The following is a 23472-nucleotide window of genomic DNA, read 5'->3' on the forward strand; positions in this document are numbered from 1 at the left end:
TTTCTATATAAATGATATTATATATGTTCCCGAAAATCCGAAAAAGGTATGTCTATTATGAGCCTTTGATGGGTTTTGTCGGTTTGGCTAATTCATAGGGAAGGGAGTGTCACATGGGTACAAGTTTATATAATAAAGAGAAAAAGCAAATGCATGAATTTTTTAATGTTATCACATAAAATTAATATAAAAAAAAAATGTTAGTATACAAAGTACTCTGTAAGATACTGGAAGCTTCATACATTCAAATTTCAAACACATGAATTTATAGGTTGAACACGTTACACAACTTTTCAGTTGTTATTTGTTTTTATATTATCTTGTTTAGATACCCTTTTTTTATTTTTTATTTTTACTTTTTTTTAGTTTGGACAGAAATGCTACCTTTAATTAAATGGGTGCGTTTCTTGTTCAGTTCTAGAAGTAATGCTCCGTGATTGGGTTTCTGATCTCTGGATTGTCCTTTTCATGAACTGGCAACCCCTTTAAACTTTTTCCCATGCTTGATTTTGTCCTTTTCACAAAAAATGTTTGAATTTGTCCTATTAATTTTAAAAATAATATATTAATCTTTTTTTAATGGAAAATAATTATATCTAAATCAAAGTTGCATGTGAATATTGATAAGTTATAACGCATATGCAACACCAATGATAATTAAAATGTTGATAAAAAAAATAATTAAATTGTTTTAGTTCTTTTTTTTATTTTTTGGGTCATCAATTTTATATAGCTTACCAGTTCAATTTTGTCAAATTGTAAACAATTCCAATGATAAAAAATAATAATAATAATGATAATAATAATAGTTCTAAAAAATAAGCAATTTGACATAATAGCATAATTTAAGCAGATTTTGTTTCCCAAAAAAAATATTGTTTGTCAAATTAAAAATCTGATTGAAAATTCAAATAGAGTAGTTCTTTCAAAAACTTAAAAACAAAAAAACAAAAAAGAAAAAAAAAGAGAAAAAAGAACAGAGCCATAACCTGACAACATTCACACCCAATTTGGATCTAGTCAGAAGTTGCCATCATTAAAAAGATTTGGTAAATTCAAATATTAAATATAAAAGATTTCATTCAAAGAATTATCATAATTAAAAAACTTGAAAATAAAAGAAAAAATAAAAAAATAAAAATGAAGTAACCCATTGGTAAAGCTCGAATTACATAGAGGTTGGCAGACTAGGCTAATTTCGTCACCCACCAGCAATAGACATGGAGAGAGACTGTGTCTCAGAAATGTTTTGCATTGACCAAATAATTTAAATACATTTATGTTTATAGCTTTAAAAATATAATTAAGTCTATATATCCTTCTTGATTAAAGTTTAAATAGCTTACGAATTCCTTTATTATCACTTTAAAATAAAGAATATGTCATTGAGTCATTGCATGGGGAGTATATTCTTCAAGTAAAAATATTTAAAACTCCATGTTAAATAGATTCCATAGTATTTGAAAGGATGGTTTTTGTTTTTGTTTTTTTTTTTGTTTTTTTTTTCCTTTGGGCTTTGCCATCGTTGTTAATTAACCAGAAAAGAAAAAAGAAAAGAAAATTGAATTCCTTAAATCATTAGAAAACAGATCGCATATGCAAATCAAACACATTGTACAATTGTTATTAGAATCGAATAATTCAAAACATGAAACAACTGTTTACCTAAACAATTGTTTGTTGTCGATTTAAGCTAAGGCATTTCCATTTTTAATTGTTCCATATCCTCTCCCTTGCCTTGATTGCCTGCACCATCCACACAAAGAAACTGTTTTTAGTATTGCTAGTGTTTTCAATCAAACTTACCATAATTACAACTTAAAACATTTTTGATCATCACTTCAACATTATAATTTTCAAATATCCAAAAAAGGAAAAAGAAAAAAAGAAAATAGAGTTTGTACAATGAAAAAAACTCATTAGTCTGGACCCTGCTTTTGCCGATTGGTGAAGGATGTTACTAGGACAAGCGATATTGCTTGTACAATAAACCCTGTCAATATTAATATTCAAAAATTGGATGATGCTTAAATGAAGATGAAGATACATACAACTAAATTATGGTCCTGTTCAAAAACCCACAAAAAAAAAAAAAAATTAGTTGCCGCTTGTTAATATGGTTTATTTTTTATATTTATTTTTAATTCTTTTCCTACCTAACTATAAGTTATTTCCTTACTTTATTTGTTTGTTACCGTTTGTTGGTGGTATCTAAAGTTAATTAGGAATTTCAATTAGCTATAATGTTAAAGGGGGAAAAAAAAAAAAACATAAATATCAAATCGAATATCTATTTTTTTCCCCTTCGAGTTATGAGTTATTTTAGATGTGTAATAAACTCTAACTATTATTAGTGAACACTAACAAATATTTAAAATAAACAAATTACACACAATTAAATATAAAAAAACAAAAATCTAAAACCAAAAACTGATCATTTTACCAAACAACATCTTAGCTAGTTATTGGAATATTGATTCAAAGAGACTATATATATATATATATATATAAGTTAAAAAAAAAAAAGTGTCCAGATATATAATTAAAGAATAATGTCAATTACTAAAAGTTGTCTAATGCCCATTTGGCTTGTGGTAAAGTTTGAAGAGAATCTGTTTTGCCTAACAATGTATTCCTCTATCCTATAAAATATTTTTTAATGGAATTTCAAAGATTGCCACTAAGTTTGCAATCACAAATATAATGAAACTAAGTTAAAAAAATCACAAATATAATGAGACTAAGTTAAAGAAATTTTTTATTATGTTGTAATAAGTAGTGCTCACATAATTTGCATTGCAATCCTTCCATTTTGTAAATCTTGAGACTAATTTGGCCTATTTTATATGTCTTTACATGGATAATAACAATTCAATGATGATTGAAAATTAAACAAGGAAACATACCAGACAATACATATTGTAGGCTATCCATGATAAATGACAGTGAGGGCAATGGAGCTAGTTTTTTTACATAATCCACAACTTCCTTTTCATTGCTGAAAACAAGTGTACATTACTAGCTTCTCATATTTTCCTGCTCCATAAGCTTGTCCACATAAAGTTTCAAATGCACCAACCATCCGCAACTGCTTGAATTTTTAAATTTAGTCATTCATATATCATTGTCCAAATTCACCACAAGAAAATAAACTTTTAGGGACTAAGAAATTTGTAACTAAATATACAAAACTCCGTAACTAAACATGAAAAATCAAATGTTTGTTACTGAATATACTTTTCATCATGACCACCTCCATGATTAAACAGTACACTATAATTTTAGTGCTAGTTGTATGTAAGGGAATATATATGTCTTTACTGTCAGTTTCAAATAATTTATTTATTTATTTTTATTTCGTTTAAGTAAAATTCATCTTTAATAATTTTTTCAATAGATTAAATTTTATTTTTTAATAAAAATTTAACAATTATCAATAATGAAATTTATTTTATTCAAATAAAATTAACTTTATTTCTCTGGTTCAAGAAATTTAAAAGGAAAATTACAAATGGTTTTTCCCATGCAATGCACCCAATCGTAAGCAAAATCTCATACGATACAAATCTATATAATAATTTATAAATTTGAATTAATGATATTGTATCAGATCTGTATCAGTATTATCCAATAAGATTCAATAAATTAATAGATTTTAACGGATAAAACATGATAAATACGATAAATTTATTAAGCCTATTAAAAATAAATATTTTGATAATTATATAAATTTTATATTAAAATTATTTAATTTTTTATTAAATATATATTAAATTGTTATTTTTTAGTTTAATTTATAAAAAATTTAAAAGCAAATAAAATTTTTTATAATTTTTTAAAAAATATTAATTTATTATTTCAAAATTAAATAAAATTTAAATTTTTAAATTTATATTATTGTTAATGAATTAACACGAATTATACAATAATTTATTAAATAAATTTAAATTTATTTATTTTTACACAACAATTTAATAAATTATAATTAAATTAATTTAATTTCACACTAATACCGCACAGCATAATTTAATGCGACGCAGTCATACTAACAATTGGCATTAAATAACCCTGCAAGATCATAAGGGATGGCCCACGTGGAGAAAATTAATGACCTCAACGTCAAAGTAGTAAGAAGCTAGTACTTAGACATAGATGCCAGATGGAAAAGAAAACACTTCATATATTTCAAGAAACGAAGAATACCCACCGTTTAAATTACCCCCAAAAACAAAAAGCGAATACCCAATATTTCTATATAAAACAAAAAAGAGGAATTAGTTGCTTAATATTACGGTGAACTTAATTAATTTTTAATCAAAATTTGGCACTTACTCCTAAACAAATAAGTGTATATATAAATATATAAAATATAATCCAAAAGTAAAAATAAAAATGAAAAAGCATATATGTTAATGTTAGTTTAGAATATCGAGAGGACTTACTTGCTGTCCATGCTTTTGTCTTTTTTTTTTTTTTTTTTTTTTTTTTTTTTTTTGTGGATCTATCCATGCTTTTGTCGGTTGCTAACCCACAGGACAGGGAATACAGTATTAAGACTTTATCATAAAAGCAAAATCCAATTGATTGATCCGAATGATTTCCAAGTAATTACTTGGAAGGAGGAAAAATGATAGGTCTTCGCATCTTAATTATTAAAAAAAAAAGGCAAATAGTAATATATATAATGTAACTTGGATTTCGTGTCTGCCAATGGTCAAAAAATAAATAGAGTTATTCTAACATATTTTGTCCAAAAAGAAAGTTATTTTGATAGAAATGGATAATATAAACTAGGATCCAATTCTACAGAGAAGCACAGGCTGTGATTTCTAAAATCAATAATCTGGTCCCAGCATATTTTATATCATTATGTAATTTATTCTCATTAATTATTTCTGATTGACGAGTATTAATTAATAAATGAAGAAGGAACCAATGATAAAGCTTCGGAAATTTACTACATTACATGTGTATTAGATCTTAGGATGAAAGTGGAAAAAAATTAATAAAATAAAAAATCCCATATTTTTTTAATAAAAAAGAAATTAGCATTGGTAATGTTATGAAGTCCTTCCATTTTAAGATACATGACTATTTGACTTAGGCATGTATCACTTCAACATTATAATTTTCAAATATCCTAACAAACTTAAACGAAAAAAGATAATACGACAACGAAAAATGCTCAATAGTCTCTTCGACCTGCTTTTTTGACAATTGGTGAAGGACGTTAACAGGTCGAGCAATAGTGCTTGTACAGTTAATTAGGCCTCGTCAATATTCCTATCCAGAAGCCCTTTTTTTTCAAAGATAAATTATCCAGAAGCCTATTCCTCTTAGTTTTAGAAGAAAACCCAATACAAGGCCATGTGGGAACTCTAATTAATTAATATGAACCAAGATTGGAATATTCATTCATAAATTTCTTGAGTGATCGATCTGTCAAAATTTTGATGGTGAGTCCTATTATCCTGTTCCATTCGCTGTCTCTCTAATAAAATTTTGACGTATCACTCAAAATTTATAGAAGAAACTAATTTAAATTTTTTTTTTAAAATGAATGTAGATTGCTATGTATATGATATAAAAATTAATAATATTAATATTTAAGTGGCAAAAATATATATAAAATTTAAAAATTATTCTCTAATAATAGTATGCAACAAGGTTATTAATTAATCACATGTTTTACTAATATGTTTTAAATTTTAGAAAAAAAATTGACATTAAAAAAAAAATACTTTTAAAGAAAGCTCACAATATTTAATAGATCCTTGAAATATATATTCATTTTAATAATATTTAAGTCATATCTGTTTTACATTCATTCTAAACATTGCCATTGGACATCAATTTGTTTTCCTTTTAGATAATACCTATATTACTTTTGTAATATGTTAATTTTCACAATTCACATTGTAATTGGAAATATTTTTAGCTTCCATTCTGTTTTCGCTTTTCTGAAAAAATTTATTGTGCTCCGGGAGCACTAAAAATTTCCACCTCTTTTCTCAATTTGCTTTCAAAATATATTGCCGAACTCGAGTAAAATCTAGTTTGCATTTTATTATGAATATATCAAATCTCTTGGGCATTTATATCTTGAAAAAAAAAAAAAATTGGTGCTCTTCCTTTTTTAGACTGCATATTCTATTAAAAAACCAAAAGCACCACTACTTCCACCTAATATATACATATATATATATTATATGATCAGTCAGTATATTTATTTGAACCATTGGATGTCTTTGAATGACAAAATTCAATCCAAATTGAGAGTCGCTTGGTAACACTTGTAGTTTTACGCTTTTTTTACTCTTAATCCTATCATGCCAAGTTTTAAAACCATTAAAAGCTTGTTTAAATTGAAGAAATCCAAACCAGGACACCTAGCAAATAAATTCCACTTTCATAATATTTTCTCTTCTAACTATAGTTGATCGGATGAAGGACTTACGGGGACATTCAAAGATAAGACAAAAGATGGGAATCAATTTAATAATATGGCATTAATTGGTTGATGAGATAGACTTGGGGACACACAAGAAGGGACGAAGAATCTAGCTCTGTTTGGCACAATATGGTGGTAGATGTCGCTCATTATAGTTGATCATGATCATGATTAGATGGTAATTAATTAGATACACCATGAAGATTTATATATATTAAAGCAAACTAACAAAACTTTGTTTATGATACCCTAAATCTAACACAACACAAATTACATTTGTAATTCGTTTGTTTAAGCCAAGGCACTCTCACTTGTTGTCTCCTTAAATATTATTTCCCTTGCCTTGATTGCCTGCAGCATCCAAAAAAAAGAAAAAAAAAAGAAAAGAAAAGAAAAGAAGAAGAATATTTAAAGTATTTAAACCAGATTCACATTAATTAACATACATTAGAGTTGTTTGTAGATATGGCTAATATAGCATTCCAAAAGTAATAACAAGAAGATAAAGGGAAAGCTTAGACTGGACTTGCTTTTGCCAATCTGTGAAGGATGTTCTAAGCCCAATTAAAATGACTTGACAGTGGACCCTGTCAACATTCCAATACATAGGCTCATTCCTTTAAGATTTGGAAGAAAGCCCAAAGCAACGGCTACGGGAATTCCAACTAAGTAAAAAGAACCCAGATCGGCATAGGCCCTATACCTTGCCAACCACATCTGGATGATGCTCAAATGAAGAAGTAAATATTTTTCCTACTTAGTTATGTATAATTTGCTTATCTTATATATTTTTTTAGTACGTGTTAGTGATACTTGGATTTTAAATTGAACATAATTTCAAATTGTTTTTTTTTTTTTTCTTTCTCTTCAAAAGTTTATAAGTTATTTTAAATGTCGGCTAAACTCTAGCTATTATTAATTTACACCAATTAGCATTTAAAATAAGCAAATTATACGCAATCATATATAAAAAGAAATAAAAATTCAAAAACTAAAAACCAATCATTTTACCAATCAACATCTTAGAAACCATTATTGAAATATTGATTCTTTCTTTTTGCTACAATTATTGGAATATTGCTTCAAAGAGACTATATATATATATATATATATACACAAGGTATATAATTAAGGAATAAATAATTACTAAAAATTGTCTAATGTCCATTTGGCTTGTGGTAAAGTTTGAAAGGAATCAGTTTTGCTTGAAAAGGGATTCTTCTGTTCTGGAAAATAGTTTTCAATGGAATCTCATCGATTTCCTCTAAGTTTGTGATCACAAACATAATGAGACTTGGAGAAATTGTTTATTATATTGTAATAAGTGGTGGGCACATAATTTATATTAATGCAACCATACCATTTTGTAAATCTTGAGACTAATTAAACCTATTTTATATGTCTTTCCATGGATAATAATGCTGCATGGTTGAAAATTAAACTAGGAAACATACCAGATAATACAGCTTGTAGGCTATCCATGATAAATGCGAGAGAAAGCAATGGAGCTAGTTTTTTCACATAATCCACAACTTCCTATCCAACAACAGATCGACAACATAACAGAAATGGCAATAAGCATTACAACTGTATAACCAGCAATTCGAGCTGCCTGTGGATTTCCGGCTTCTAATTCATTCGAAACTAATTCATTCGAAACTCGAGTGCTACAAAATTAATGTCAAACACATTTAATAAAAACCATGGAAACAAAGAACTTTCTTTTTCTCCAAACAGAGATATAGCGTTTTTTTCTTTTTTTTTTCTTTTTTTTTTTAATGTGTATAGGCATACCTTGCAATAGCACCAACCCCATAAGGTATGAAATAGTGCAATGAAGTTGTTGTAAGGCTGCATGCTTATAAGAATGTGTGAGGTCAATTAGAAGCATAATCTGAATTCATGGTACTTTTTAATTTTTAACTCATATTCTTGAAGATAAAGAAGCATACATACCAAACCGAAAGGACTGAAGTTTCGAGCTCTGGATTCGGTAGAAGTCCAGATAGTAAATAAGTATCCCAATTAATGACCACCATTCAAGACTGTATATGATCATTGGCACAAAAAATATTGAGATGTTAACATAAAAATCAATATTAAACTCAATGGATCAACGATAATTATTTCACCCTTTTATGTCCAAGCAGGGAGGAGAAATGTAACAGCCCAGTACCACCCGCATCAAGATATTGTCCTTTTTGGCCCAAGGTTCACCCCCTCTCACCCCCCTGACCTCAAGGTTTTGTCAAAATGCGTCTTGAAGGGAGAGGTGTACCCCTCTCCAACCGATGTGGGATGTTACAATCCTCCTCCTTTGGGGCCCAGCGTCCTCGCTGGCACACCGATCCGGGTCCGGCTCTGATACCACTGTAACAGCCCAGTACCACCCGCATCAAGATATTGTCCTTTTTGGCCCAAGGTTCACCCCCTCTCACCCCCCTGGCCTCAAAGTTTTGTCAAAACGCGTCTTGAAGGGAGAGGTGTGCCCCTCTCCAACCGATGTGGGATGTTACAAGAAATTACCAAGTCATAAGAGCAAAAGGGACAGCAAAGGAAACAAATTCTTTTATGTTAAAGAACACATCAATTGAAAAGGCTAAATCGGTTTTCTCGAAATTCGACGAAAACTTTTGTGTATAACCCAAGGAAGACCACACTCAACTAGTATGATAAACAAATGGAAATTGCTGCTTCAGTGCTTCCTAGTTCCATTTTATGAACTAGAGCCCAACAAACAGGAATGTGGAAACATAGAATGGAAAATGAGCTTAGGAGCATTGGAAGAATTAGTCCCTGGCAGTGGAAGTAGCGAATGAGTGATTGGAGAATAGCACTTGCAAATAGTGCAGGGATGAGTAAGATCGAGTATTTTCCAGCTTCGTGGGAGATTAAAGGGTCTTGGCCTATGAATATAAGCAATTTCTCAACGAATATCCAAAGGATAGATACAGCTAAGCACTAAACAGACCAAAAGCAGAGAAATCATAGCAGAGTAAGTATACATTCCCAGCTTCTCATATTGTCCTGCTCCATAAGCTTGTCCACATAGAGTTTCCAATGCACCAGCCATTCCGAGCTGCTTGAATTTCTAAATTCAGTCATTCATATATATATATATATATATATATATATCATGGAAGCAAACTTAAACTAGATACATGATAATTTAAAGACTTAGTATATATTAGGCGCTATGAATCTTGTGTTGGACATAGCTTGATATACATAATAAACCTAAACCCTAACTGTTTAAGCTTTTGAGATTAGTATTAATTTAATATGATATCAGAGTTCAAAATTCTAAAAACTTTAGGTTTAATTCCCACTATATCACAGTACCATCCACTTAAAGAAATTACACTTGTAGGGAAATATTAAATGTAGCTTGGTATACAAAATAAACCTACATCCTAATAGTTTATGATTTTGAGATGGGTGTTAATACCCTGAACGTAAAAGAAAAGATGGGACAATATTAGTGAGCAATTGATGGATAGATTGTAAGACCTGTAAACCCTAAAGGATATGAGATAAAAAAAATAAAATCAGTTAGCATTCTTATATTACCCGGATATGGACCAGTAATAGTTTAAATGTAAAGATAGTCACTATTTTAACAACTAATGACTTTTGAAAATGGTTGGTCTTTTAATGGGTTCGAAAGAATGTTACTAAGCAATCTTAATATGGTGACCTCTAGGAAGTCAGTGCGCGAGGTGTTACAATATTTTGGGAATTATCTTAATGAATTTGGGGATTAGCTTTTTTGGCTTAATATTGACTACTTCACTACTTGTTTAATTATTATTCCTCAATCGCATTCTAGATTGGCCACCACATAAATAGTTACTTGTGAGGGCAAGAGACACATAGAACATAAAGCAATATATATATAGTATGCATTTGGCCACCACCATTGGAGCCGCCATGAATATCAGCTAGCTTCTTCAACTCCACTGTCATGGTCCATTTTTTCTCTTCGAATTCGCACTTCTTTGCCAAAAGTTCCTCTTCCATTTCCATACCTCTGAATAATTAAGGCTCTAGTTAAAAAAATGTGCCATAGATGTCTATGCTCTCTCTCTCTCTCTCTCTCGATATTTATATATATATATATATATACACATATACATGCTAATAATTATGTACTATGTAAGTAGGTTGTTCCCCACAAAAAAGAAAAAAAAAGAAAAAAGAAAAATGGATTTTTCATGCAAACCCGACAGTAGTACCCAAATAACAGGTATACTAGAAAAGAACCCACCAAGACTCATTAATTGAATATTAAATTTTAAACAAATTGAGAATATATGTATAGTCTATCGAATTAACAAGAAAAAAAAGGTACATATGTTATATGTCAGTCTAGAATAGAGATTTACTTGCTGCTATCCATGGATTTGTCGGTGGTTAGTCCATAGGGAATAGAGTATTATCACATGCATATGCTAACTTCAAGACTAATAAAAATAAATTTGGATTAATGATCGATCCAATTGATATCCAAGTAATTAATTTCAAGGAGTTGATGGGTCTTTGCATGGTCTTAATTATTTGAAAATAGACAAAAATTAATCAATATACAACTTGGATTTCAAATTTTACTAAAGAAAGTTATTATAATAGAAATGAATGATATAAACTTAGATCCAATTCTATAGAGAAGCAAAGGTTGCTAATTCTTAATATCAATAAGATTATCACAATACAGCTTCAATGGCCTGTCATACGAGATACCGATTTCTTGTAGCAAGTGACAGATCCAAGTGAGTTCGGCGGTAGTGGAGGCCATGGCTCGATATTCAGCTTCCGTACTTGAACGAGCAACAGTAGGTTGTTTTTTGGAGGACCAAGAGATCAAGTTGGCACCAAAGTAAATGCAAAAACCTGTAGTGCTGCATCTAGTTAAAGGGCAGCCAGCCCAGTCTGCATCAGAGTAGCCTTGAAGACGATTGGAGCTTTGTTTTAAGAAACGTAAACCATAGTCCATGGTACCACAAACATATCGAAGGATACGCTTAACGGCTCGAAGATGCTGCTGTTGGGGAGTTTGAAAATGCTGACACACATGATTAACAGCTTGCTAAATATCCGGCCATGTAAATGTGAGATATTGAAGTGCTCCCACCAGGCTTCGATATTCGGTTGCATTTACAGGAAGATGATCTTGGCTGTGAAAGGTTTGTTTGACAGAAATCGGGGTGGCCATGGGTGCAATGCCTAACAAATTGGTCCGCTACAAAAGATCATGAGCATATTTGGTTTGAGATAAAAACAAACCACCAAAAAAAGGCTGAGCTTCAATACCCAAAAAATAACGAAGAGAACCAAGATCCTTTAGAGCAAATTCAGTGTTTAAGCGGGTGACCAAAGCAGCAAGTAAAGAAGTATTAGAACCTGTCAAGAGAACATCATCGACATAGACGAGGAGAAGAACGATGTCAGTGGTATGTTTAAAAATAAACAAAGAAGAGTCAGCTTTACTACACTGGAAACCCAAGCCGAGTTAGTATTGTGAGAGGCGATCAAACCAAGCTCTAGGAGCTTGTTTGAGGCCATAAAGAGATCATTTGAGAAGGCACACATAATCTGGGTTGGTACAATCAACAAATTCAGGAGGTTGCTCCATAAAAACCTGTTCTTTAAGATACCCATCCAAAAAGGCATTTTTTACATCAAGTTGCTTAACCAGCCACCCATAGGAAAGAGCAATGGATATGATTAACCGAATAGAAGTGGATTTCACCACCGGGCTGAAAGTCTCATCATAGTCGAGGCCTTCAATTTGCGTATAACCTTTGGCCACCAAGCGTGCTTTATAACGATCCAAAGAACCATATTCTTTGTATTTCACATGATAGACCCATTTGGAACCGACCACATTAACATTCACTGGCCGAGGTACTAAGACCCAAGTGGCATTGGCGTGAAGAGTAGATAATTCTTCAAGCATGGCATTGCGCCATTCAGGGAGAGTAAGGGTTGTCTTGACTGATTTAGGAATGGGAACAGGGGTTGTTTCAAGGAGAAGAGCAGTATTGGTGGTATTATGAGGATGAAGCTCAATGATACGGTGGGGGTTTTGTTTGAGCTGATGGTGTGTGAGCATGGGATGATGAGGTTGAATGGGAGGTTGAGGGGAAGGAGATGGTAAGGTGGGAAATCTAAGTCCAGAAATAATTGAGAGGAGATGTCTTGAGTGGGATTAGGAGGAACTGTGATGGTTGTAGGAGAGGGTGGTACCTGATCAAAAAATGATTGTGAGTGAGTGGGGACCGGTTTCGATGTAGTGCAGCAGGGGGTAGGTGAGGACGTAGGTGACATGGGGGTGTGTGTTTGAGTGGGGATCAGTTGGGATGGAGGGAAGACTGGTTGTAAGTGGGTTGTCTCATCACAACAGCTGGTGGGTAATATAGGTGCTGTGGACTGGTTCTTGCTGTATGAACTATTGGGTAAGGGGTTGGGTGACCAATTTTGGATTTGAGTGTCGTGTGAGCTTTGGTCCTTGGGTGTGGCATACCACTCATCAGCATGAAAGAAAGTAGTCAGTTCAAGAGGTTCCTGCGCAATAGAAGAAATATTAGTTTTGAAAGGAAATAATGTTTCATCAAATACAACGTGCCTTAAAATAAATACTCGATTCATCTTTGGATCCAAGCATCTGTACCCTTTGTGAGAAGGACTGTAGCCAATAAAAATACACGGATAAGTTTTCTTCATAAACTTATTATTTCCTGATTGTCTAAGATATGGATAACATCTGCAACCCAGAACTCGAAGACCCATATAATGTGGCAATTGTCCATATAATTTTTGATATGGAATTTCCATTTTTAAAGAAGAAGCTGGCAGTCTATTTATCAAATATGTAGCAGTCAAAAAAATATCTACCCAATATTTAGGTGGTATCTCAGCATGAAACATCATAGTCAAACTTGTTTCAACAAGGTGACGATGCTTTCGTTCAGCTACACCATTTTGTTGTGGTGTTCTTGGACAAGAAATTTGATGAATAATACCACAATAATCCAAATGAGATATAAATATCTGTGATTGAAATTCATCCCCACCATCACTTTGAAAGATTTTAATTTTTTTTATCAAATTGATCTTCAACCATCTTTTGAAATTTGAGAAAAGTATCATAGAAATCTGATTTCCTTTTTAAAGGATAAAACCAAGTGAATCTACTGTAATCATCAATAAAAATAACGTAATAATTAAAACCTTGAGTAGATAAAACAGGAGTGGGTCCCCATAGGTCACAATGTATCTTATTTAAAGGAGCAATAGAAATATTATTGGAAGTACCAAAAGGAAGTTTACATTGCTTCCCTAACTGACAACTTTCACACATAGAGGAATTTGTTATCCAACTTGAAACAGAAATATTTTTATTTTTATCCAAAGTTTGTAAGAACCGAGTGTTTGGATGACCCAATCTGAGATGCCATATTTCAGATGAACCACCTCTACATTTTATTGCTGCCAACGCTTGATTGTAGCTGTCATCATTCAAAGCATACAGTCCACCTTGTCTACGCCCTTTGGTTATTATTTGATTGTTGAGGTCCTTAATCAAAAAAACAGAAGAGGTGAATTCCACACTACAAGCATTATCATCAGTCAATTTACTAACTGAAAGTAGATTTTTTGTCAATCCTGGAACTACCAAGACATTTTTTAAAGAAATATTTTTCTGACGAGATTTAAGTGTAGTGTTTCCAATATGGGAAATTGATAAAGCTTTCCCGTTACCCACATAGATAACATCTGATCCCTTGTAAGGTTTAGAAATTGATAAGGTACCTGGGTAATTAGTCATGTGGGGTGTAGCTTCAGAATTTGCAAAGAATGTGGGTTCTTCTTAAACTTTATGGGAAACATTAGCTTCATGGTGTTCACCGGGTTCATTTATAGGATCATATTTGTTCCAATAATTGGAAGCAGTATGATAGGGTCTACCACATATTTGACATATGACTGCTTCTTTTTGAGAGGATTTCAGGGTCTGAGTGCTATTAGAAACTGGTGTAGGAGCTATATTACGGGAAAAATAGCTGCCACGGTCTTGTGTTGAAAAGTGACTTCCTCCACGATTATGGACAGAAAAGTTTGTAGGACTGAAACTTCCACGATTTGGCACAGAGAAACTTACGGGTCCAAAACCACGTCCATGGGAATTGAATCTGCCACCACGTCCTCTTCCTGTTTCACAACTTCTTCTCCTTCGTAGCTGGCAGCAGTTGCTCTTCAATGGCATGCCAAACACTGAAAGCTGTCTCCAGGCCGAAGGTGAAGCTGAGTACATCTACTATCATTGTCCCGAGCAACCAAGTTATAAACAAGCCATCATTGTTGATCCATAGTTGATAATTTGGATTACAAACTTTACTGCTTCCACTGCCTCCACTAGTTTCTATCTGAAGTTCTTCTAATGGACGTTCAGCATTAGTAATGTGACATAAAATTCCTAAACTTCGAACCAAGGGAAGCATTTGTGATCTCCATAGTAGATAATTTGAAAAATCAAGTTTTAAAGATATCAAACTGGAACATTGATGAAAAGATTGGATGGTTAATCTTGGTTCAATTTCCAAAGCTACATTCAGATTAAGCTTTGGAGATTTTCCAAGCTCTGATACCATGATAAAAAACAAGAAAGGAACAAAAAATGTGCTTGTGTATATTGTATTACTTAACTGTTTACTGCACTTTTTTCTTACTTTAATATTTACTTTTACAGCATTATTTATACAAATATTTCACCATACGTTAGTTACAAGAAAAGGCAAAATAAGGATTACTAATGACAGATAACTACACCATCTACACCAGCTTTATTGCTGATAACATTTATCTTGCACCAGTTTTGTTTTTATCACTTGGAGGTGATTTGTTTGAAGCAGACTCTTGTTGATCCAGATTGTGTGATGACATGGCTATGCGATGACATGGCTGCTGACTATGACATGGCTACAGCACAATCAGCTTATCAAAAAAAGCCCCTCCTTGTCCCCACTCTTTCACCCCTTCTTTTTCCCCAATCTCTCCACAAAATGAAAGAAAAAGAAAAAAAGATTTTTTTATCCATCATTAAATGGAGCAGAAGAAGTCTCCAACGTGATCTCCTCCATCCCTTTTCCTTTCCACTCTCCAAAATAATAATAATAATAATAATGAAAAATAAAGAATAATTTTTTATTGTTTATTGAACGGCGTGTATGTCAATCTGGTTTCTTTTACGTCTGGTTCTTATGTTTCTTCTTTTGTGTTTTTTTTTTATTTGTTTTATTTTTATTTTCTTACCTTTGCTAGAATTATATGTGTAATTAAACATATTTTTTGTGTTATGACAGTACATTTTAAACATGACAAGATTGATGGTATCGAAGAAAAAAAATAATTTTAATGGTAGAGGGTCTTAGATTTTTATTTGATCTTATTATATTACTTTGTAATATTATGATTGTACTACTTGAAACCTATAATATTAAGCATTTTAGGAAATCATCCTCATTATGGCATCCTCCTTCTCATATTAACAATATGTATAAAATGGTGTATGAGGATGATTTGTCATGTAAAGAACAACTCTGCATGGATAGACGTACTTTTCAAAAATTATGTTATATGCTTAGAACAATTGGAAATGTTCATGACACTAAAAATGTAAGTGTAGATGAGATGGTTGCAATGTTTTTATATATACTTGCTAATCATGCCAAAAATAGGGGAATAAAAAATAGATTTATGTGTTCGGGTGAGACAATTAGTAAACACTTTAATAATATATTAGATGGTGTCATACGACTACACAAACAATTGCTCAAAAAACCTAAAGAAGTGACTGAAAACTCAACTGATAACAAATGGAAGTGGTTTAGGGTATAGATTCATTAACTTTTTTTTATTTTTATTATTTATTAAAATATGAAGAAAAAAATATTTAAACTATTTTGTTTTTTTACTTGTAGAATTGCTTAGGGGCCCTAGATGGAACATATATCAAATTACATGTGCTTGATGTCGACAAAGCTAGGTACCGTACTAGGAAAAGTGAAATTGCTACAAATGTCCTTGGAGTGTGCTCTCACAACATGCAATTCATATATATACAATCAGGCTGGGAAGGTTCCGCTGCAGATTCTAAGATACTTAGAGATGCAATTACTAGGAGAAATGGGTTAAGAGTCCCACATCGTATGTTTCTTTAGTAAAATATTTAATAGTACTTCAAATGGGTAGTTTGTGAGAAAGCTGTATTTGATCAATGGCAAATGGTAAAAATTAATTTCATTATTATTTTTATTTATTTAATAGTTCAAAATTTTATATATTAATTTTTTATTTTCTTTTTATTTATGCATTGTAGTCTCATCTGGTAGTAAAATGTTTGCTTATGAAACCTTTTGTACACCATGATTCATTAGCTGATGTATATGCAAAAGACTGAGCAATAGGAGTAGAATCTTATTCATTAGCAGATGCAGAGAAACAAATTGAAACTACATCGGCAATGGAGGTTAATGATGGTCTAGAAGATACAATGGAAGATCTTATATTTAAACATATGCAATATAATTTTAATGCACAACAAGATTCTTTAAATCCAACTATGCCTACTCAGAATCCTTCAACATCCACAAATATTCAAAGATCACACAAGAGGAAAAAATCTTCTCAAGAGATATCTTCAAGTGTAAGTGAAATGGCCTCTTCAATTTCTTCTCTTGTTGAAATTTCAAAAGATTATATGAAAGTTGTTACTGTGTTTCTCAACCAAAATTTAGATCCTTTAGCAAAGGTGGCTACAATTGTACATAATATGGAAGAATTAACTCTTCAACAGAAATTGGATGCAGCATGAGTTATTATGAAGGATCCATTTTATGTCAACATGTTCTTAACTTGTCCAGAAAAGTTGCGTCTCAATATGATTGCCCAAATATTGGCAACTCCACAGGCTATTAATGTCTTATGTTTTCTGTTTTTTTTTCTTCTTATTTTTAAAATTCAATAGCTTGGGCAATTTTAAGTTATAGGATTTATTAAGTTGACTCATATATGGATTTTTTTTTTTTTTTGTGTGTGTGTGTGTGTGTGTGTGTCAAACTCATATATGCTTTAATGATTTAATCATTGATACATATTATTTTATAATTTTTACTTCATTTTAATTATTCATATTGTTGCCATTATATAATTTACAGCAATATATTTTTTTATTTATTATTTTTTGATATTAGGGTATTTGTTATTATTTTTTATTTTGAAATATAATTTATGAGGTGTCATATTATGGGTTGTAATTAAGATTAATTATAAGAAATATTATTTATATACTTTAGTTGAAAGAAATTATATACTTTAAAATATAATTACAATAAAAAAGAATAATATGATTTATACATATATAACTTTGAGGGTATTTTAATAATTTACATTATTTTCCTTCTTGTTTTCCTCGTATTATCCAAACAATGTTAAAGGAAAAAGATAAGGATTGTATTAGAATTTCCATAACTAACCAAACACTATAAAAAAAATACCAGAAAAATGATTCTCAGGGAAATTGAACCCAGAAAACTGATTTCCAGTAATCAATTTCCTTCAACTACTTTTCTTTTTACCAAACACCCCATAAATGGAAAGTGATATTATATATCAATATAACTTGCAAAGTGACATTACTTATCAATATAACAGTAATTAATTAAGATAACTTGGCTTTCGAGTTTGCCAAATGTCAAAAAAATAAATAAGGTTATTTTAACCTATTTTGTCCAAAATGGATGTTATCCTAATAGAAATGAATAATATAAACTAGTATCCAATTCTATAGAGAAGCACAGGCTGCTGATTCTTAATATCAATAATTTGGTCCGAACAAATTTTATATCATAATATAATCGATTCTCATTAATCGGCCATGCATATGTGCTCGATAAGAAAACCTATTAGCTAGTAGAAACAATTTGATCCGCTACTCAAAACCTCCTTTTAATTTTCCTGCTAATCGACGAGTATTAATTAATAAATGAAGAAGGAACCAACAATAAAACTTGGAAGTATACTACATTACATGTATTAGATCCTAGGATGACAATGGAAAAAAATTACTAAATAAAAAATCCCATTTTTATTTATTTATTTTTTTAAATAAGAAAGAAATTAGCATTGGTAATGTTAATGAAGTCCCTTAATGAAGTCCCTTCCATTTTAATATATTTGACTATTTGAGACTTAACCTATATCAAGGTTATTCCGCTTCTTCAGTTCTGATTAATGATAAAAGTATTTGTCATAAATAATTGATAATAAATTGTGCGATAGCTTGATATAAATAGTTATGCACTTTCTATCAAATTAAGACTTTAAAATAGATGGTGCTTCAATATGGTATTAGAGCATTGGTGACCAATGACCATGGAGTCTGTTTGGCAATTGTTGGTTTGCTTATATGTTAGCCGTCTCCTTAAATATCCTCTCCTTTGCCTTGACTGCCTGCAACATCCAGATTATGAAAAATCATTGCTAGGTAAGAAGCCGATAAAAAAAGCTAATTCAATTTCTACATTTTTAATCATCAAAATAGTGAAAAAAAAGAAAAAAAGAAAAGAAAAAAAAAAGAGAAAGCATTTTAGTCCTCCAATCCAAACCTCTTTCTGCCAATTTGTGAAGGATGTTATAAGGGCAAGCAGAAATGCTTGTAGAGAAGATCCTGTAAGAATTCCAATCCAAAGGCCAATTCCTCTTAGTTTTACAAGGAAACCCAATATAGCAGCTACAGGAATTCCAACTAAATAATATGCACCCATATTAGCATATGCTCCCAAATGTTGCCAGCCACATCCTCTAGCAAACCCTGATGAAACAACAATTTACTATTAATTAAACTTTGCTCCTACAAAAAGAAAATTTATTAATAGAGACACATTTAGCTGATCCAAACACGGAATATAAATAAACAACAAATTAATTAAACATACCACAAAACACAAGTTGTAGGCTATCCATGATAAAGGAGAGAGAAAGCAGGGGAGTTAGTTTTTCCACATAATCCACAATTTCCTTTTCACTGCTATAAACATAACCAAGAACTGAACGACAGCAAAAGAGAATTGTGCTCATAACAACTGCCTCTATGACAGCAAGCATCAGAGCTACATAAAAAGCCATTCGAGCCGCATTTGAATTCCCACCTCCTAATTCGTTGGAAATTCGAGTGCTGTGAAATTGATGTTAAATGCAAGTTTATCAATTAACTTGTTCTTTTAAAAATAAAAATAAAAAATGGAAGAATTAAAAGCTTTTTTTTGGCTATACTAGTTGGTTTTATAGCGTACCTTGCAGCGGTACCAATACCATAAGGTATGAAATAGTGCAATGTAGTTGTTGTAAGGCTGCTCAAATATCTTTGAAGAATTAGAAGCAAATATAAATTAGTCCTTCTATCTTTATTCTTATAGTTGAAGAACAAAGAACGTACCAAGTCGAAAGGACTGAAGTTTCAAGTTCCGGATTTGGTAGAAGCCCAGATAGTAAAGTGAGTATCTCAAATGACCACCATTCAAGACTATATACATGATATTATCATTGGCATGCATGAAAAATTAAAAAATAAAAATTAAAAAAAAAAAAAAAAAAAAAAAAACAAAAAACCAAAACAAAAAAGTGAACTGGAATTTTTTATATAGGGATGTGAAGATTACCAAACCATAACTCCCGAAGGGATAGCATATGAAAGAAATTCTCTAATGCTTAACAAAACGTCAATCGAAAATGTGACGCGGGTTTTCTCACAATCTGAAGAATACTGCATGTATAACACAAGGAATATCACATTCAACCAATATGATAAACCTATGGACATTGCTGCTCCTCTGCTTCCTAATTCCAGCTTATACACTAGAGCCCAACAAACTGGTATGTGGAAACAGAGAATGGTACATGAGCTTATAAGCACTGGAAAAGTCAATCCCTGAGACTGGAAATAGCAAACCAGTGATTGTTGAATAGCATATGCAAATAATGCAGGGATGAGTAAGCTTGCATATTTGGTGGCTTCTTGGGAGATTAAAGGGTCTTGGCCTACCAATATAAGCACTTTGTCCATGATCATCCAAAGGATAGATATTGGTAAACAAACTAGACTAAGACAAATTGAAGCACAATAAGTGTACATTCCAAGCTTCTGATATTGGTTTGCTCCATAAGCTTGTCCACATAAAGTTTCCAATGCACCAGCCATTCCAAGCTGCTTGGTATATATATCCCAGTTCAGTAAATTATTGTGGCAAAAAGATTGAACCAAATAAGGCTTATATCTATAAATTGTATAGACTTAGTAGGAAAAAAAAAAAAAAATCAAATAATGGGATTTTGGAACCACTATAGAAACAGATATATTACATAAAACAAATCTTATACACATACATAACACATAAATATAGGAGTTTGTTGAGCTTATCAAAGACAAGTCAGCATCCACATCATCTGATATGCACTCAAATGATGACAAAACTGAAATAATTGGTTTACTGTTATAAGTTTGTTAACAATTAGTCAAGTCACCATTATTTCTCTGTTGAATCTACTTCCTATAAATTTTATTGCTTATGGACATATGATTATACTGGTGTTGGCTATGGTGATTGTTAAATATAACAACCGTACAATAAAACAATCAACAGTCACCATAACCAACACTAGCATAATCATTGTCTCCAATAATATGCCTTATGTGCTACAGCACAGAGACCGCTATTTAAAAAAAAAAAATGCCATGCTGAAAGGAATAATGATGCTTTATGCTATTAAAGTTGTAAAGCATCCGACTTGGTTCCAAATTTAGTATGTTTTCTGTACTCGATCCTACTCCCACAAACAGGCTTCACTCCAATCAAAGCCTGTTTTGACCCCAAAAATAAATAAAAAAAATAAAAATAAAAAAAATTCTGAAACAGGAGGCTTAATGGTATATAAAAGTATTAATGAAAGAAATAGTAGAAGAAAGTGATAATGAATTGAAAGAGAGAGAAACAGAGGAGTTTACAACAAGACTGAAGCCAGTGACATTAGTGAAAGAGGAGGCAATTGCAACACCAGAGAGAGAGAGTTCATCAATATGTCCAGCCAATGTTAGTGACGCAAACTGCACGAGGTACTGAGACACACTCACCACCACCATTGGAGCTGCCAAGGAGCTCAGCTTCTTTACCTCCTCCTTTAACCCACTCTTCCATGTCTTGGTTTCATCCTTGTTTCCCAAAAGTTCTTCTTCCAAGGCCATTTCTTACACTGAAGTTTTACTTACAAATGTGGCTGGTTGGCTTACCTGGCTCTTTTTATGTACATATGGTGAGCAACAATGTTTTTCTCAAGTTATAATATATATAAATGCTCATATAAGATTTTTAACATGAGAACTAACATGAATTTTTTTTAATATTTTAACAAAATTTTAAAATGATTTATGCTATAAATATTATTTGTTGTTATATATATATTTATATATATATATATATATATATTTTTTTTTTTGTAGTACTAAAATTTCAAAATAGATATTTGATTAAATACTATTTATTTTTTGTTACCTTTCATATAATTTAGTTTTGGATTATTCAATTAATATAGTAATAGAAAAGAAAAAATATATTTTTTGATTTAAATAATAATAATAATAATTTGCTTAGTTTAATTTCTTAAAAAAAATAAAAAATAGTATTAATAAGGCAATCCTACAGCCAACAATATTAATACAATATATTACAATTTAATCAAATACAACTAAAATAATGCATTAAAATACAGTCATACCAAAGAAGCCCAAAACGGTTAGTTCTTCCCATCTTCAAATACTTCGTACTAATTTTCAGCTAAAAAAAGAAAAAAAAATTAAAAAAATTAAAAACTCTATTAGTTGAGGATTCTACTCTATGGATCATTAAGATTGAAGACTGATCCAGGGTACTACTTTACAACATTTGTGGTCTTAATTTTAACCATTCAATTCGTTTCAATGTCTTCTGAGGAACATCTCTTTAGAAATATCTTTTCCCTTGCCTTTAATGGCCTGCTATATGTATTTACATGTACAGGTTTGATCAATTTTCACAAAAAAGGCAAAAAGTATAATATCACGTGATCAATAATGAAAGCTACTTTGGAGGGTCAACTTAAAAAGTATAATATCGCGTGATCAATAATGAAAGCTACTTTGGAGCTTATTTTTCACCCAAAAAAAAAAAAAAAAAAAGGATATATTTCATCCCGATTCTTTGAAGTTTGCATTTCTTACAATTTAATTTTTTAAATTTTAAAATAACAATTAGTACTCTTATAGAAGGTGTGGATGATATTAGTCTAAAAAATGTAAATGAAACTAATTATAAAAAAGAAAGATGATAAATTTTTTGAAAATTGATAACTGGTTGATGATATTTTTAAAATCAGAAGAAAATGAGATTGTAGTTAAAATTAAGTATTCGGCGATGCCAATTTTGAAAAGAAAGTACTCCTTAACTTATCCAAGGTTAAACTGAGACCATCGAGCACCGCGAAGTGGCCGTGCAGGGACCAACCTACATTTCAATGTGGTAGTTGCTGAATGATGTGCCTAGAATTTTCAAGGTTTAGGCTCAATAGCATTTATTTTTGCAATCATATATTGCACATGTTACCTGCTTGTGCCAACTGGTGAAAAGCAGTGACAATAGAAAGAAAAAATGACTGAACAGAGGAACCTATCACTCCACCAATCTAAAGTCCTTTTCACCTTCAATGTACAGTGCTCAATCACATAAAATGCCCCAAGATTTATATATGCCCGAAAACTTCCTCTAGCAATTCCCATATAATGTCAAAATAAATAAATAAATCAACTTTGAAGTAGATGTTGAAAAGATAAAAATATACAGTATTGGATAAGAAACAAAGTCATTGTCTCAAATTAGAGGATGAAAAAATTGAAAAAAAAAGGACCTGAAGGAACTGCTTGTAAGCTGTCCATA

The 23472-nt window shown here is 31.2% G+C and overlaps 1 protein-coding gene and 1 pseudogene across 2 annotated transcripts; both read right to left on the minus strand.

Annotated features, from left to right (window-relative positions):
• Nucleotides 1-6920: 6920 nt before the first annotated feature.
• Nucleotides 6921-10471, minus strand: LOC125422121 (protein DETOXIFICATION 12-like; annotated as a pseudogene).
• An 8272-nt stretch (nt 10472-18743) lies between these two features.
• Nucleotides 18744-21912, minus strand: LOC107409849 (protein DETOXIFICATION 8). Of its 2 annotated transcripts, none has more exons than XM_048471329.2 (7): nt 21639-21912; nt 20170-20714; nt 19947-20033; nt 19804-19860; nt 19447-19685; nt 19117-19322; nt 18744-18961 (listed from the first exon to the last, which is right to left on the minus strand). In XM_048471329.2, the coding sequence occupies exons 1-7, from the start codon at nt 21747-21749 to the stop codon at nt 18914-18916; spliced, it is 1293 nt and encodes a 430-aa protein (XP_048327286.2). In that variant the 5' UTR covers nt 21750-21912; the 3' UTR covers nt 18744-18913. The 2 variants fall into 2 exon arrangements, with proteins under 2 accessions (XP_048327286.2, XP_048327285.2); XM_048471328.2 differs by having other exon boundaries at nt 21513-21910.
• Nucleotides 21913-23472: the final 1560 nt, after the last annotated feature.

This window comes from Ziziphus jujuba, chromosome 4 (genome assembly GCF_031755915.1).
Source record: "Ziziphus jujuba cultivar Dongzao chromosome 4, ASM3175591v1".
In the NCBI taxonomy this organism is placed as follows: domain Eukaryota; kingdom Viridiplantae; phylum Streptophyta; class Magnoliopsida; order Rosales; family Rhamnaceae; genus Ziziphus; species Ziziphus jujuba.

Coding starts and splice junctions, on each gene's coding strand:
- LOC107409849 (XM_048471328.2), bottom strand. CDS start 21,749: ATGGCCTTGGAAGAAGAACTTTTGGGAAACAAGGATGAAACCAAGACA. Junction 19,861..19,946: donor ACTTCAGTCCTTTCGACTTG/GTACGTTCTTTG, acceptor ATATTTGAGCAG/CCTTACAACAACTACATTGC. Junction 19,686..19,803: donor GGTATTGGTACCGCTGCAAG/GTACGCTATAAA, acceptor TCAATTTCACAG/CACTCGAATTTCCAACGAAT.